Source organism: Rhizophagus irregularis, chromosome 29, assembly GCF_026210795.1.
Source record: "Rhizophagus irregularis chromosome 29, complete sequence".
NCBI lineage: Eukaryota > Fungi > Glomeromycota > Glomeromycetes > Glomerales > Glomeraceae > Rhizophagus > Rhizophagus irregularis.
Genome location: NC_089457.1, coordinates 3090923 through 3106031, shown reverse-complemented (window position 1 = coordinate 3106031; position 15109 = coordinate 3090923). Strand labels below are relative to the sequence as shown.

General features: G+C 29.1%; 4 protein-coding genes across 4 annotated transcripts; 1 reads left to right on the top strand and 3 right to left on the bottom strand.

The window, feature by feature from the left end:
- Positions 1 to 2765: 2765 nt before the first annotated feature.
- OCT59_020016 (uncharacterized protein) lies at positions 2766 to 3995 on the top strand (the record flags this gene model as incomplete). The annotated part of the gene is made up of 8 exons (XM_066143905.1): positions 2766 to 2873; positions 3110 to 3115; positions 3196 to 3207; positions 3350 to 3430; positions 3504 to 3579; positions 3652 to 3677; positions 3892 to 3905; positions 3983 to 3995. The coding sequence occupies 8 exons, from the start codon at positions 2766 to 2768 to the stop codon at positions 3993 to 3995; spliced, it is 336 nt and encodes a 111-aa protein (XP_066005609.1).
- Positions 3996 to 6014: 2019 nt separating this feature from the next.
- OCT59_020015 (uncharacterized protein) lies at positions 6015 to 6867 on the bottom strand (the record flags this gene model as incomplete). The annotated part of the gene is made up of 5 exons (XM_066143904.1): positions 6015 to 6057; positions 6229 to 6342; positions 6442 to 6466; positions 6552 to 6639; positions 6715 to 6867. The coding sequence occupies 5 exons, from the start codon at positions 6865 to 6867 to the stop codon at positions 6015 to 6017; spliced, it is 423 nt and encodes a 140-aa protein (XP_066005608.1).
- A 440-nt stretch (positions 6868 to 7307) lies between these two features.
- Positions 7308 to 7930, bottom strand: OCT59_020014 (uncharacterized protein; the record flags this gene model as incomplete). Its single annotated transcript, XM_066143903.1, has 4 exons — positions 7308 to 7486; positions 7576 to 7638; positions 7741 to 7820; positions 7896 to 7930. The coding sequence occupies 4 exons, from the start codon at positions 7928 to 7930 to the stop codon at positions 7308 to 7310; spliced, it is 357 nt and encodes a 118-aa protein (XP_066005607.1).
- Positions 7931 to 9859: 1929 nt separating this feature from the next.
- Positions 9860 to 11543, bottom strand: OCT59_020013 (uncharacterized protein; the record flags this gene model as incomplete). The annotated part of the gene is made up of 2 exons (XM_025311222.2): positions 9860 to 11217; positions 11290 to 11543. 2 exons carry the CDS (start codon positions 11541 to 11543, stop codon positions 9963 to 9965), a joined length of 1509 nt encoding a protein of 502 aa, XP_025173741.2. The 3' UTR covers positions 9860 to 9962.
- Positions 11544 to 15109: the final 3566 nt, after the last annotated feature.

Here is a 15109-nt window from a genome sequence, read left to right as displayed (position 1 = left end):
AGGCTTCGTTGGAAACAACATTGTTAGAGGATGCTTCATTAGTGGTGAAGAAGTTTTATCGAATAAGTCTTCTTATAAGAGGCTTTGCCAGAAAAGTTTTACTTGAAGATGTCTTTTTAAAGTTGTCTTACTAGTTTTCGTAGCTCTCTTAAAGTATATTTCTCTTTGTCTGGAGATAGACAGAATCTAATGCCAATAACATTTTGAAGTGTTCCTAAGGTCGTTTGTTTAGATTGACGCGTTTTCGGTTTGTCACTCTTCGTTTGAATCTGAATACTCGTTTTTTGCTGAAGAGTCGCTGATATAGTTTGTTTACGCGTTATTGTAACTTTTACGGTATACTCTTTATCTGAAAGAATATCGGAATATCTAAAATACAAAGTTTTAGACGCGTTTTTGATATAGTTCTGATAATTTTGCGTCAATCAATTTTTTTTTCTTGGAAGAATTTTGACAGGTAAATAAGTAATACTGTACATTGACGTTGATACGTACGCCCTTATATGTACGTTTAAAAAAATTATACAAAAATTTCTTAAAATATTCTCGTACAACTTTACAGATATGGACCGGATCTACAACTGAATGCTGATGATACAATAAGAACCGATCACAAATAAAAAAAGAGAGCGCGAAGTCCGAAGGAAATTGGTTTTTTCCCAAACAATCGTGAGAAAAATGTGAAATAGTGTCTAGTTGCGACACAGGGCCTACCCTATAAGCTAATAGTGCTGACAAAAGCATATGTTATTTATGTTATGAAGGGCTAAGGACTTTACAATTTCGAGATTGCCAGGCGTTAGTCCAACTTTGAGTCTTTCAGATAATCTCCATGTGAAAAGGTATAAAGATTCCGTACTCATATGTTTTCATAGAACTCTTGGCATCATACGACAATACTAATCATTCTTCTTATCTCTATCTTTTTCCCAGCAAGATATAAAGCATGTAGAATGTGTAGAAGTTCAACCAACTTTCCCGCAAAAACATAAGGTATGTAACGTATTTTATTTATTTATTTATAGAAAAATGTTTCAAAGCATTTTTGCATCTGTACGAACGAAATTTTATTCACTATGGGCCTTTACATTTAGGAAAAGCAAAATGCCGGAAATCAGGCTGTTGCTCTTAGCGATTCAGTTGGGAGAATCACACAGCAACATGTTGTTACAATCAAAATTAACAACGAAGAATCTGTCCATTTCTCAGATCGCAAATTAAAAAAGAACATACGCCCCGATTACCGAATTTGAATTCCGTGTAATTGATATAAAGAATGATAGCATCAGTTGGTGCTGAAGGAGTACTGCAAAGCGTAAATGGTGGGAGACGGCACTATCATTGATAAAAGAAGAAGTGAAAACCTTGATAGGTTTGCGAAAAGTGAAAACAAGATCTTATTTGTAAATATTGGTTGTACCGCATCGATCATTTCGAGTTTTTAGAGAGACTAAAAAGGATTACAGTCAACCCCCTATATAGCCACACCCTGGGACCGAAAAAAAATGGAGTGATTATAAAAATACTATAGAATGTGACTAAAGAGGTATTTTTTTAATAAGCTTATTAATAACACTTCACAAGATTTAACGAAAATACAAAAGCATATGGACAAATATCATCATTCATCGGAAATTGGGCGAATTTCACACAAAATTGATGTTGGCGAAGGATTTTCTAATCTGCTTGGACCAATGTAAATGTGCTTATAAGGTGGAATGTGACTATATCTGGGGTGACTATAGAGGAGTCGACTGTAACCCTTTCTCAACTATAAATTCAATGAGAAAGAATAGTATATTAAACTTTTTTCATTTGCTTGTATTATAAAAGAATATAATAAAGATACTGCTTCTTGCTTGTTTTTTACCTAAAAAGATTAAGAGAAGAGCTTTTTACTATTTACTTTTTCGTTTTAATTTAAAATTTAAGAATGTATTGAAAGACAACTTGTGCAGATATTAAAAGGTTTTGGGGGAGCACTATAGTTTACAACTCTCGATCCCGCAAGTGATAATTCCCGATCAAGAAAGAAATTATGGTTTAATTGCCCAATCCAAGCCATAGTTCGGAGCAGTGGCCAGGTGGTAAATATCATTTGTTTGCTTATTTTTATAAAAGTATGAACGATCTATTAGCAAAATGTCAGATGAGGAGATAGATGAAGGCTATAATGAATTTATCGAAGAATATGGATAGAGAGAAGATTGGTGTATTTATGATTTGGAAGAGTGGGATGATCTATTGCACAATCTAAACTCATTGAAATACAAAGGCAGTCAGGCATTGGAGAGAGAAAACGCTTATATAGTTTACCTTATATAAGTAATCCAACATCTTTGTTCCATGTATTCATACAATCCGATGCTTTTTAGAATTGCGATATAATTCAGATGAAAATATGGTCAGATGGTCTTGATGATATGGGTGACCGGGGGAAAATTAAGGTAACTCATAGTGATAGAGAAGTTCCGATGTGGGTTAATGCTTCAAGGTGATGACTCAATAGTGGATTATTATCTGAAGGTAAAAGAGATGTAATGATGTCATCAATCTCTGTGAAAACATCTTAGAAGAGAATTCATTAGAGGATTATCATAAGAAAATAAGTATTTTGCTTTAATGATTTTGAATATATTCACCACGGTGTGTCGTCAAGATCGGATTAAACTCTTTAGATCAAGAGCTAGGTGTCCTCAATCAGTTATCACTCGATGGTTGTATGAATGCTTATTCAGGTAGAAAAAGGCTCAACAACTACAACCATGCTTAGACTTTATATCGCAAGCAGAGATTGGCTATTGAAACATACATACTATTATGATGATGAGACAGATGATTGGGTGCATCATACGAGGATGATGGTAGGGGATGTAAAGAGACTGCGGTATTCTGAACCCGTGAGATGATCACCTGAAATACGCATCTAAGATTTGCATATATATATATATATAATACATTACACAAAAATTAGTACGTTAATCAAGATTTTTTTCAAACATTTTTATTTTTATTATTTTGAGAAAAACGCGTTTATAAAGCTCATAAATTACTGTGGATTTACTTCATTTCTTTTAAAAATTTAATCGATGCCAATGAAAAATCTCAGGAAAAGGTTAGTGGATTTTACGCTTTGTTATAATTTAAAAATTTATAATTAATTAATTTATTTAAATTATAATATTCCCGCCAAAGTACATGAATACGGTTGGGGATATATCGATCAAAAAGGAATACGGTGTAATGGTGCACCAAAGTTGAATTTACACAAGTACGTTTAGTATATTATTTTTTTTTTTGTATTTATACGTCAATGACAATCTGGAAAAAAATTCCCGATATTTAACAGTTTCCAAATAATGTTGATTTGGAATTGTTAGAAACTATGTTTAATGAGCGTTCCTACCATCCTAATGGCATTAACTTTGAGGTAAACTAAATTTAAATATAATTTATTGATTATTGATTATTAAAATAATTAATAATTAATATTAATATTTAAGTTGCAGAAGTATAAATCTGATGTAATAGATGAATGCTATATGGTATGCCCTAATAATACTCGATTTGATGAATGCTGTAAGTAATTTTAAACAATAATGTTGGTATTATCCGTCTATTTTAATTAATGTTTTAATGTTTTTATTAAAGCATTGTTACATAAAGCTGGAAATCACGTTGTTAAAGGAATTATAAAAAAGAAGACTGATAGTTGTCCAGTCAAATTTTACCATATAATTCCAGAAAATTGAAGAGATTTTCCATTTATTGTAACCATATCGGTAGGTAAATGTAATCACCACCTCCACCACTTCACAATACACCATACAATATAAGAAGTCAACTTCAAAAAATAATTGATAATGAATATATACTTGATTTAACAGCAAGAAAGCTTTTAATTGGTATGTTATTGTATATATTTATAATTATGAAGCAATTAAAAACTTACAAATCAATTTTCACTGATAATTATAAATAGGATCCATGATTAAAAGTTATTTAAATGGAAAGGCAATAAGTGATTTGCATCCATCATTGTAATCAATCTAAAATCAATTATACAGTAATATTGAGAAAAGTAGGCGCTCACAATAGTAGGACTCACAATACCCATTTTGGTCAAACCATTTTGGGAGTTGCATACGAATTTATGAAGCACGAAATCCATATGCACGATCAATTCGTAAGTACATAATTTTAATTTGATAATTTATTATGTAAATAAAATTTAATATGAGTTTATTTTATTTTAGGTTTTCCTGATAATGGGCAGTATATTGTTTTATGTGCTACCAAACAAATTCATGGTATTACAAATTAATGGGAAGTAGCAGTATCACAAAAAAGTAAGTTGAAATGAGTTTAATGATAATATTTATTAATTTTTTTTTTATTATTACTAATTTTTGTATTATCCTAATATATAGCTTTTAATATTTACACGAATATTTACAAATATTGGAACAACTAATCAAAACTTAGCAAAAAATAATCCGAGACTTCAAAATTTATTCATATTATATCGTAAATATTTCAAAACTTTTTTGGATTTGAAGATTTGAAAGAGATATAGAGGAAACATTTAATTTCGTCACATTCGTGGTGAAGGATTAGGATGTATAATTGCTGACCAACATAAAGGACAAGCGTAGGTAAATTAATAAATATATAATATGATATTTTAATGATAATTAATTTCTAATATTAAAAAATTGATTTTAAAAGGTTTTTAAATTCAAAGTATTCACATCTAAGCCAATTAAACACTTACAACATATTCAATAAAAACGGTAAGTTATAAATAACAATTTTTTATAAATTATTAATTATTAGCTGGTAAATATTAAATTATTAATTATCTTATTATAGAAACATTGATAAGAACAGACAATTATCCTGAAATTCTATTTATGTAATACTACAAGAAAAAGTCTTAGAAATATTAAACAAAATTGAGTTTTGTAAAGAATCAGGAACTGCAGGTAGTTAACAAACTATATTTGGCTTTTCATATAGCTAATTCAGAATCTAAATCAATTACCATTACTAAATAAGCGTTTAATCTTATATATATTGGGTGAAAGATAAGCGTGTTCCATGGGTTTTGTCAGGGATTTATATATATTCACAAAAATGGATCGCACTATTTGACCCAAGCACCAAATAATACTAATGTTGGAGAAAGTGCCCATGCGAATATAAACCACGATGGTCGTAACCTTTAGTGCCTATATAATTAAAAAAATTCAATTTTTTTTAAAGAGGATGTGATTTTGATAATACCATCAAATCTCTATACAGTGATTATATAGAAATAATATGTAGGTTAAGCAAAAATAGGTGCTTATAAGGAGATGGTCATATAGAGGGTGATTATATGGAGGTTTGACTGTAGATGGTGGGAGAGTGTATATATTCATAAAAAGTATAATGTTCCAGATTCCTATTGAAATAAATCAGCAGGTAATATCTTAATTATTTTAAATAAATTATAAATTCTATATTTTATTATTATTTTAGAAAAAAGATGTTATAAGGGTAAAAAATTTTCATGACAAAAAAACAAAAAAGTGATCCAAAGAACAAAGTAAATGTAATCAAAATTATTGATTTGGATGAAAATCCACGTCTTGAAGAACGAAAAAAAAATTGAAAGAATTAGAGCAAGATTCTGCTAAACATTTAAAAGCAAAAAAAATTTGAAAGAGAAATTATGTTATTTGCGAAACGAAAAGGTATTTTGGGTCTATAAACCTATCAAGAAGTATCATGTTTTTAACAAAAAAGGAATAAAAATTCACATGAATTTTTCTACGACAATTAGTACATTTTATATGATGCCGATTATCTTGCTTATAAATTATAATAATTTATTAGTATAAGTCGAATATTACTGGTTGAAATTCGTTTATCGCTTATTAAGTACTATATTGTACTGTATATATATATATATATATAATCTATTGAAATTTTTACAGTACAGCTTAGCCGATCGTACAGCAGCAAACATTTTAGTAAAACTCAAGGCATTGATATTTTATATCATGATTATACCTTATCAACAGAAGGAATATGAAATTAAATAAAGTGAAAGTAAAAGTGATTCAGTATTATTTATTAATATTAATATATAATTTATAGGTAAAAAAATTCAATCATTGTATACTGGACAAAAAAAGTTTGTTTATTTGCTAACGTTGATGTTATATTCAGAAAAAGACATACAATGCTTGAGAATTATTGGTCATCAAGGTTTGCATTCGGTTCAGAGTTCTTTGTATAGTCCCTCCAGTAGCTGAAGCCATAGAAGGAGAGCCTGCTTCTGTATAAAAGATGAACCTACGTTTTTACTTTGACTGATTAAATCTATGATATCAACAAAATTTTAACAAAGTTTTCCCGATAAGAAATTTCACTCTGATCAGGATCAAATAATACGTTGTGCGCGTTGAGAAGAAATAAACTAAAAAAATGAATAGTACAAACTTTAAATAACAAACAGAAATAACAATTAATCGTGTAATTTTGAAGTGAATATTTATACTTACAACCGTTTAAAAATATCTTGTATCTGCTCCACAGGGCACAGGGATGATTAGGAAATTCCATATGAGTACATTTGAATCCGCTATTTGACTGGTCGGTCACATTTTGTAGATTTTGTGGCAAAATTTCTGAGACTTTCTATAGGGTATTACATTCTGGACATACTGCATATGTCTTCTCTTGTTTATTGATTCCTAAGAGTTTTCCAAAAGAGATCATAATGTTCTTATGAGAAAAAGGCCCAATATATGGCTTCCCGAGAACATCTTCAATAATACTACTATCCAGCGAACTTACATGACTTACTTTGAATACCATATCCTGTATATAGACAGACCTGACAGAATCTTTTAATAAAAAGACTGAATCATCACTTGCAAGCATGGAGTAGGCATCAGTAACCCATAAAAGACAATCAAATGGATAAATGGTTTTTCAATAGATGAAGCAATAAGGGAACATCCTGGGAGAACATAATCACGAGGCAATTTTTGCAGGGTAATTCTCTTTTTGAACTTTCATCAAGATCGTACAAAGTCTGAGGTTAGATGTGCAAATGGAATGATTTCAATGCAATTTCCATATGCCCATGGTTTCATCAAATTCACTACGTTCCTGATGACTTGATTCAATTTGTTGAGGAATGTTATTATATAGAATGTCCGCGATTGCGGTCACGACTTTTTTGATTATTATTTTAACTCAACTACGAGTGACATTTCCAAGAACATATTCCTGCAGAATGTTGACTATAAGAATTAGTTTGCTAGAGATGGATACCATTTGGTTGTGTTAAGGTCATGCCTGTAACCAGACAAAAATCCACTTTTAATAAAAGAGCATTTTGAGGAGTGAGAAGACAAAGAATTGCTAAGATAATCTGGATCTTGGAGATGGTCTGATTCTTCACTACTACTAGTAGCTACTACTAATATTACTAGAATCCATTGTTTATTTTCAGATCACATGATATCTAGAGCTTTAAGTTTTATTCTACATTAGCTATAAAGTAGTTTTTTAGAATACCATGAAAATATTTTATTCCTATAATATTCTGCCTGGTTTGTTTTCGAGCTTCTCTTTTAGCATCTATTTTTTTTTTTTTGTAAGATAAGAATAAGTGATCATTTGTTATTAGAGTAAAATTGAGTAAAATTGGTCAAGAAAAAAATGTAAAAAAAAAAATTTAACTAACATCAGAATATTTATGATCTACTTCTATGGCAAACAACGAAAACAAAATGTCATATTCCAAAATAATGGACACCGACCTAATTCCAATAATTCATCATCATCATCATCATAATCAAAATAAAATTCATAATTTCTTTTAACAATATACTTACATCCAATTTGGATTCGGCAATTTTCTTCTTTCCATGAATCTTGAAGAGCTTAATTACAACTTGGGCATTCGCTATCTAACACGAGGTTCAACCCCTTAACCCCTAATTAATTATTCATTATCATTATAATTATCGTGATCGTTAATAATATTATCATACGCGGGTGGTGGTGGTGTAAATGTTCAACATATGAAACTATTTTTAAATACTACAAAATTGATTTCGTGAAACAATTCCTTGTTGTATCGGCTGCTGATGTGTGCTAGTCCTGTCGGTTAAGCTTATCGAACCTACTTTACCTTCCAGTTATCGAGAATCTTTCGAGCTTTTTTTACTGTATAACCCACTTCTTGAATATCTTTTAGCGCGTAAGAATTTTTACGTAAATAAAGGTAGATCATGCCCCATTTATGGAGTTACACTAATGATAATGATTATCATAAATAAAATTATAACAGAGAAATTTCTAGAAAAATCTGTAAACACGATCGATATCATGTAAATTGACGGAAAAAATAGTTCCTTTTTTTTAGACTGACAAATGACAATGGCTACTGGTAGTAAAGCAGTTGAGTCAAAATGATTATGTGAGATCATTCCTCAACAAGTTACGCAAAGCTGCCAAGAAGGCGGATCTTGTCGTAGGCACTTGTGAATCTTTGATACATTGGTATCTCATATATTATATCGTATTTTTAATTTGATGGCCTTGGAGATTGGGATTGTTTGTGATATACATGTAATCAATAGTTTCTAAGATTGTATTACGTCCAAACTAGTCTGCATTCAGGGCCGTTAGCGATGTAACAATATTAGCAAAATCTGATATTCATTGAGGTCCGTATGTTTTATGCTTTAATTGCTTGGCAAGAGCAAATTTTTATTAATCCAGTCAATCTTTTTAATAGGACAAACATATAAGTGATATTAAGCTTGGGCCAAAATGAGAATGTGTGTCGAGCACGTAGATCTTATGATGTAACTGTATTTGTGGTTCGTGTGATTTCCACTTACGTTACATTTTATCATACTGTAATTCGAAAAGAGTATTGGTATGAACTTGCGGGTGGCTGTCCACGAAGACAATCAGTTACAGTTTAAAGATGGCCAGTCCAGATGATGGTTTTTACCCTCATCTCCTTTCCTTACGCATATTATTATGCTAATCCTCCTTGGCAAAATATCTTACAATCATAACAATCATAACAAATCATAATAACAAATAAACTTATCAAACCTTTCAAACTCTCAAACTCATAAACCTTTAACTTAATCTCACAAAAACGCAAACTGAGAAGTGGTGTATCCTTAAAAGACATTTCCCCCCTAGAAAAAATGGAAAAGAATCCAAATTAAATGTGCGATATTCAATCAGCATTTATGATTTTAATATTTAATTACACAATTTCTAAATGATATGTCATCTCTTTTAATACTAATCTGACAGAACCAAATGAAAGATGAGCTGTATTAGAAGCATTATGCAAGCTTCATCATGTAGTTTTTAATGACGATCGCTTTGCGTAATTATTGGAGTTATATTAATAGTATTAGCATTTTGGGAGATTAATAGGGGAAAATATCTGAAAAAGATCAGGTATTAATGTTAGAATTTAGTATTAATTAATATATGTAGACAAATATTCTACTGATAAATTAGATAAGTTATCATATCAAACTATTCTAATTCAATACCTCGATTCCTTGAATTAATACGTGGAATAATCACCTGTTACATCACCTGTGGGTTCCACTACATGTTGTTAGTATGATTTTAAATAAATTTCACGAAAAAGTTGTAACACAGATTGTGCGTAGAACAATAAGTTTAGTTATCGTTTCTTCGCTGAGCGTTGTCGATATTATTCGATAAATAATTATATAATAAGCCTTTGTAAGGTTCAAGAATTTTTCATGGCACTGTTGATCTCGATAAATCATTTTATTTAATATACAAAAATAAAAATACATTATTACTGCAATAAATACATATACTATATATTATATTATCATTAAAAAATATATAAAAATATTATTAAAAAAAAAAAAAATTATTGATGGATATTATTACGAAGAACTTAAAATTGACCATTTTTTCCTTTTTGGATTAGTAGTAATAGGAACAATTTGAAAAACTTCATATTCATCAATAGAAAATTCATCTTCACTATCCCTAATTTTATGTTCATAACTAGTTTTAACACATCTACATTCACAATTATCTTTAAAATTAGAACCAAATAATCTTAAATCAGAATAACCACCACCGAAACAAGGACCATAAGATTCACTTTGATAAATAGCTTTAGAAGAATTTGAAATTTTTGATAAAATAGGATCATAATTAAATACTTTATCACCAAGAGAAAAAATAAAAGAAGAATTTGTTGGACTATAATTTCCTAAAACATTTGAATGCCAATTAATTGGATTATAACCACCTAATATTTCACCAGTATTTTCAACTCTTAAAATTGTTATAGTTGGACTTTTTTCATCACATTTAGTATGAAATTCTTCAGAAGCGAAACCATCCCTAGTACCACGTATTAATAATTTAAATTCATATTGAGGAAAATTTTGATGAGGAAAATTATTTATACCATTAATTGAAACTTCATGAATCCAATTTGATATTAAAGTAGCATCAGAAGGGGTAATTAAATTAGAATCAATTTCTTTAATAATTTTATTATCTTCTAATAATAAAGATAAAAATTTAGAAGTAACATCAATAAAAGGTAATTGACGAATTTCAAGTGTTTGAGTATAAAAATCCGGATCAACATAATCTAAAGATTTTTTCCAAGGTCTAACTTCTGAAAGAAATTCTTCAGTATCCATATCAGTAAAATTAATTAAAGGAATTAAAGGTTCTAAAGTTTCACCCAAAGCTTTAAAATCATCATCAGTCCATTCAGCATATTTTAAAGGTACAGTAGGAGTATGAGCTACACCCCATTCAACTAAATTTCTCCATAATATACCAGGTTTAATTGAAGAAAAATTATGACATTTAAAAAAAGAAATTAAAATATCTTGATCCATTGTAGTAAAATCATTTGAATCAAATATAGTAGTAGGATTCTCTTTTACTAATTCTATAACACATTTTCTTATTATTGGAAATCTTTCATCATTTTGCATAGCAAACCTATGAAATAATGCGAAATGGGACATTAATCTCCATGAATTATTTAATAAATAATCTTGAATATAATCTGTTAAATCATCAAGTTCTAATTCATCAGTTGAAATCAATAATTCAAGAATAATTCTTGCATCATGTTCCGCAAGACATATCGTTCCTCCATAAATAAATCTAAGGATATGGAAGATAAAGTTAAAAAAATTGTTATTAAAAAAGTAAAAAAAAAAATTTCAAAATTTTTACTTTAGAATGATATCGAAAACTTCGGGAGAAATATCGAGTTGTTTGAGAATAATCAAATCTCCTTGAGCTTTCGCCCAATCGCTTGATAAAGTGTCCCTAAAATAAGCTGATCTCGATCGTAATACAAGTGAATGAGCACGAAATTCTTTACTATCAGGTTCTTGACCAGTTTGTATTATAACATCAGCGTATTCTCCCGTCTCCAATAATTTAAGATAATCTTGCGATAACCCTTCAAAAAATTTACTTTCCATTCTTTGAAAAGAAAGGTTAAAAAAAAAAGTGCCGATTTTAGGTAAAAAAATTTGATAATATAGTCAGAAAAAAAGGGATAACACCACTTTATATACCATTATACCAGATTCCATACCAATTTTAAGTTTGATCACAAGTGAAACAACATGACATGATTTTATGGGGCGGGAATCTTTAATTCGACTAAAAGAGAAATTTTGATCGGCTGTGAAATGCATGTGACAATTGTGACATAATAAAATTCAGATTTCTGATATGGAAAATCCTATTTTAAATAAAAAGTAAACTTGTTTTTTTCGTAGATTGTTTTTTAAATAATAGATTTTCAAACATTACCAGGAAATATTTTTTTTTAAAGCATAAATATTATAAACTGTATTTAAGTAAAATAATACATAGAATAATTACGTCAATAGTTTACTAAATTTAGAACACTATAATAGGATTGAGCATAAAAAAACCCTTTCACAGTTATAAATAATTATAATAACGTAATATTTTCTAATACTAAAAAATTCAAGCATATTTTATTGAGAAAATTTAGTGTGAAAACCACAAAAAAATACGACTATGGAGACCAATACTAATTAATAAAACTTAATTATTATTTGACTATGATGTATACTAAAAATAAATTAATTAAATTATAGTATATTTGACTATGTTGCGTATAATAAAATAATCAAGGATTTATATATCAATCGGAGCTTACATATTTTCTTTTAGAATAGCCCGAATGATCTGCGATCGCGTGATAACTTGTCCAATAAAATCGATTATCATTTAGCCACATATATATCCATTTATTTTATGCAGATGATCGATCATACGATAATTTAAATAAGTAGAATAAAAAAAACTTATTTATACATTTATATAAACTTTTTAAACTTTTATATAATAAACTTTTTTTAAACTTTTACATATAATTTTTTTTTAAAACTAATACATAAACTTTTTTAACTCTCAATATGAACTAAAAAAAAGCTAAACGATAATATGTAATTAACGTACTGTTTAGATGAGCGCAAATTCGCTACTTGTATTCAATAATGGATGTTAGACCAAATAATTTTTATAAGTTCAATAAAAATCATTTATAAGCATATTTTCATATACAGTACTATCAACATTACTATTTCCTTGATAAAATCCTTATTATAATTACTAAACTAATCAAAGACCAAGTTTTAATAGAAGACATGCAAATCAAATATATTTAAAAAATATGTTTTTAATAAATAGCAACGATAACAATTTATAAACCTATTATAATTTTAATATTGCTATATTGTTCATACGTTTATATTTGAAAACTTTCATAAATCATTTCTAAATTTGTAAACGACCCTAAATATATTTGCTACGCATACAATTTTTGAAAGAATTGCGTTATTTTTTAAACCCATGTTTAATTGTATGAATTAAATTTCTTACTTTTCGGGGATTGTTAAGATATCATATTCCGGAGAATAATAATTATATTTGCATTAAATTTTTTTAAATGCTATATTTTCATTAAAGTTTAGTGAGAAGTACAATAAAGTATTAATTAATAAATTACTAGAACAAAATGAAAAATTTGCGTAAGTTTATCTGCTCAATTACAACCTGATTATATACATATATAAAATAAAAAAAAATGAATAAATCATTTAATAATAAAGTCAATGTAGTTGTAAAATTTTTTCTATTATATTTCGATATTTTAATCTATTGATATTTAAAATTTTAGTAAATTTCTTTATCAAAAATCGAAAGCGGATGAAATATAACTTACTTTGTAGATCAACTGCAAGTATAAATAGCTTGTGAATGTGTTGTTAATTGATTGTTTTCTTTGTATTCTTTAAAGAAGCATTTTTCTGCTTATTTAAATTCATTTGCCCATCTCTAATTGGTTTAACATTTGGTCTATTATCTGGATTTGAATCCCAGCACTTTTTCATTAGATAAATATACTAATTTGATTTCAATTCAGATATTTCAGTATTTCAGGTCTAATCCCATTACATATATCTAATGCTAATTCTAGATCATGTGCACGATCTTCAAAAAGTTGTTTTTGTTCAACTTATTCAAGGAAATACGCTAGTAGAAGAGTTCTCAGCTCAAATTAAGAAAATTAGTAAAATTGCAGGAATGACGCCCGAGGACAATTTATTCGTGGACTAAATCCTTTGAATCAACACAATATTCGCATGATGGTCAAATTTAATGATACACAAGACAATATTACAGAGGCGCGCCCCGCTTCACAGGGTACTTATGGTTATTTATCATATAGTTATTATACCACCTAATCCATTCATTAGTCAGAATACAGCAGAGCTAACAAATCAATCTCAAACGCCATTTTATGCTCATACAATTTTGGATGAATCATCTTCAGAGTTTTTCTGATCTATTGTTTGCGTCTCCAGTCTGATAAATTCTGATAAATCGCAAATATTCCTCTATCCGATCACATTTCCCAGAAATCTGTTCTGGAGGAATAGGTTTGCGGGAGTGATGCATATGCTTTTCGTAATCAGATTGCTCAAATATTTTGCGCGCCCAGTTTCTCACAAGTTCGAAGCCAGAAAAAAAAAATATACTTATTATGCTAGAATCGAGAATGATGAAGAAATTAGATATTAGATAAATGCTTATTGCGTCAGTTAACAATATACAGTATTAGCCTTTTTAATTTGCTCTAAGAAATCGATACATTCTGTTTAGGTTGCTTTATTTGAGAAACTACTATTCTATGTCTTCATTCTGGTATCCATATTATAAATAAAAGCCCTTCTACTTTTTGCCTGTTCATAAACAATTAATTTATGGCGCAAATATTGCTCAATCCGATCACTTTTTTCTGTAATTTCTACTGGTAAAACAGGATTGTGCTTTATATTAAATAATTGCACAAAAGCTCTTTTGATTAGACAATGATCTCTTTGATGTCTGCCATTTAGAACGAATTTACTTTATCTCAAGTGTTTGAGCGAAGTATAACATCCGATCAGTTTTTTGCAAGTAAAGTATTAGTATGATGAGCACAATAAAAAAACTTATGCAGATTATGGTTTATAAAATTTATTTTTGAGCCAGAGATGAATTATGTGCAGTAGTCAAAAAAACAATATTACAGCATGCATAAAACCCTCGCCCGTACATGCATTACCTAAACTATGGCGAAACTACAAAAAACTATATCACGAACAGTCTGTCACTGCGTCATATGACTTTTGGCGCAGTATTCCATGAAAGATCACGTGCACTGGTTAAGTCACGAACTAAATAGGATAAACTTGAAATGACGGTGTACCTACATATTACTCGCAATCTAACTGGTATTGCTATTTTTTGTTGGAATGTCAATAAACGTTTCTTTTCCGTGCTGAATTATGATAAAATTGATAGCAATGCTGAAGTAACCCTAGACTTGTTGGACAATACGGAAGTAGCCAGGTATTTTTTGACCATAGATAGCTTATTACTTACCTCCGCCTGATCGAACGGTTTGTGGACCGGATGCTTCCGTCGTCCTCTCTTTCTCATTATATAAATGGTTTACATGTTT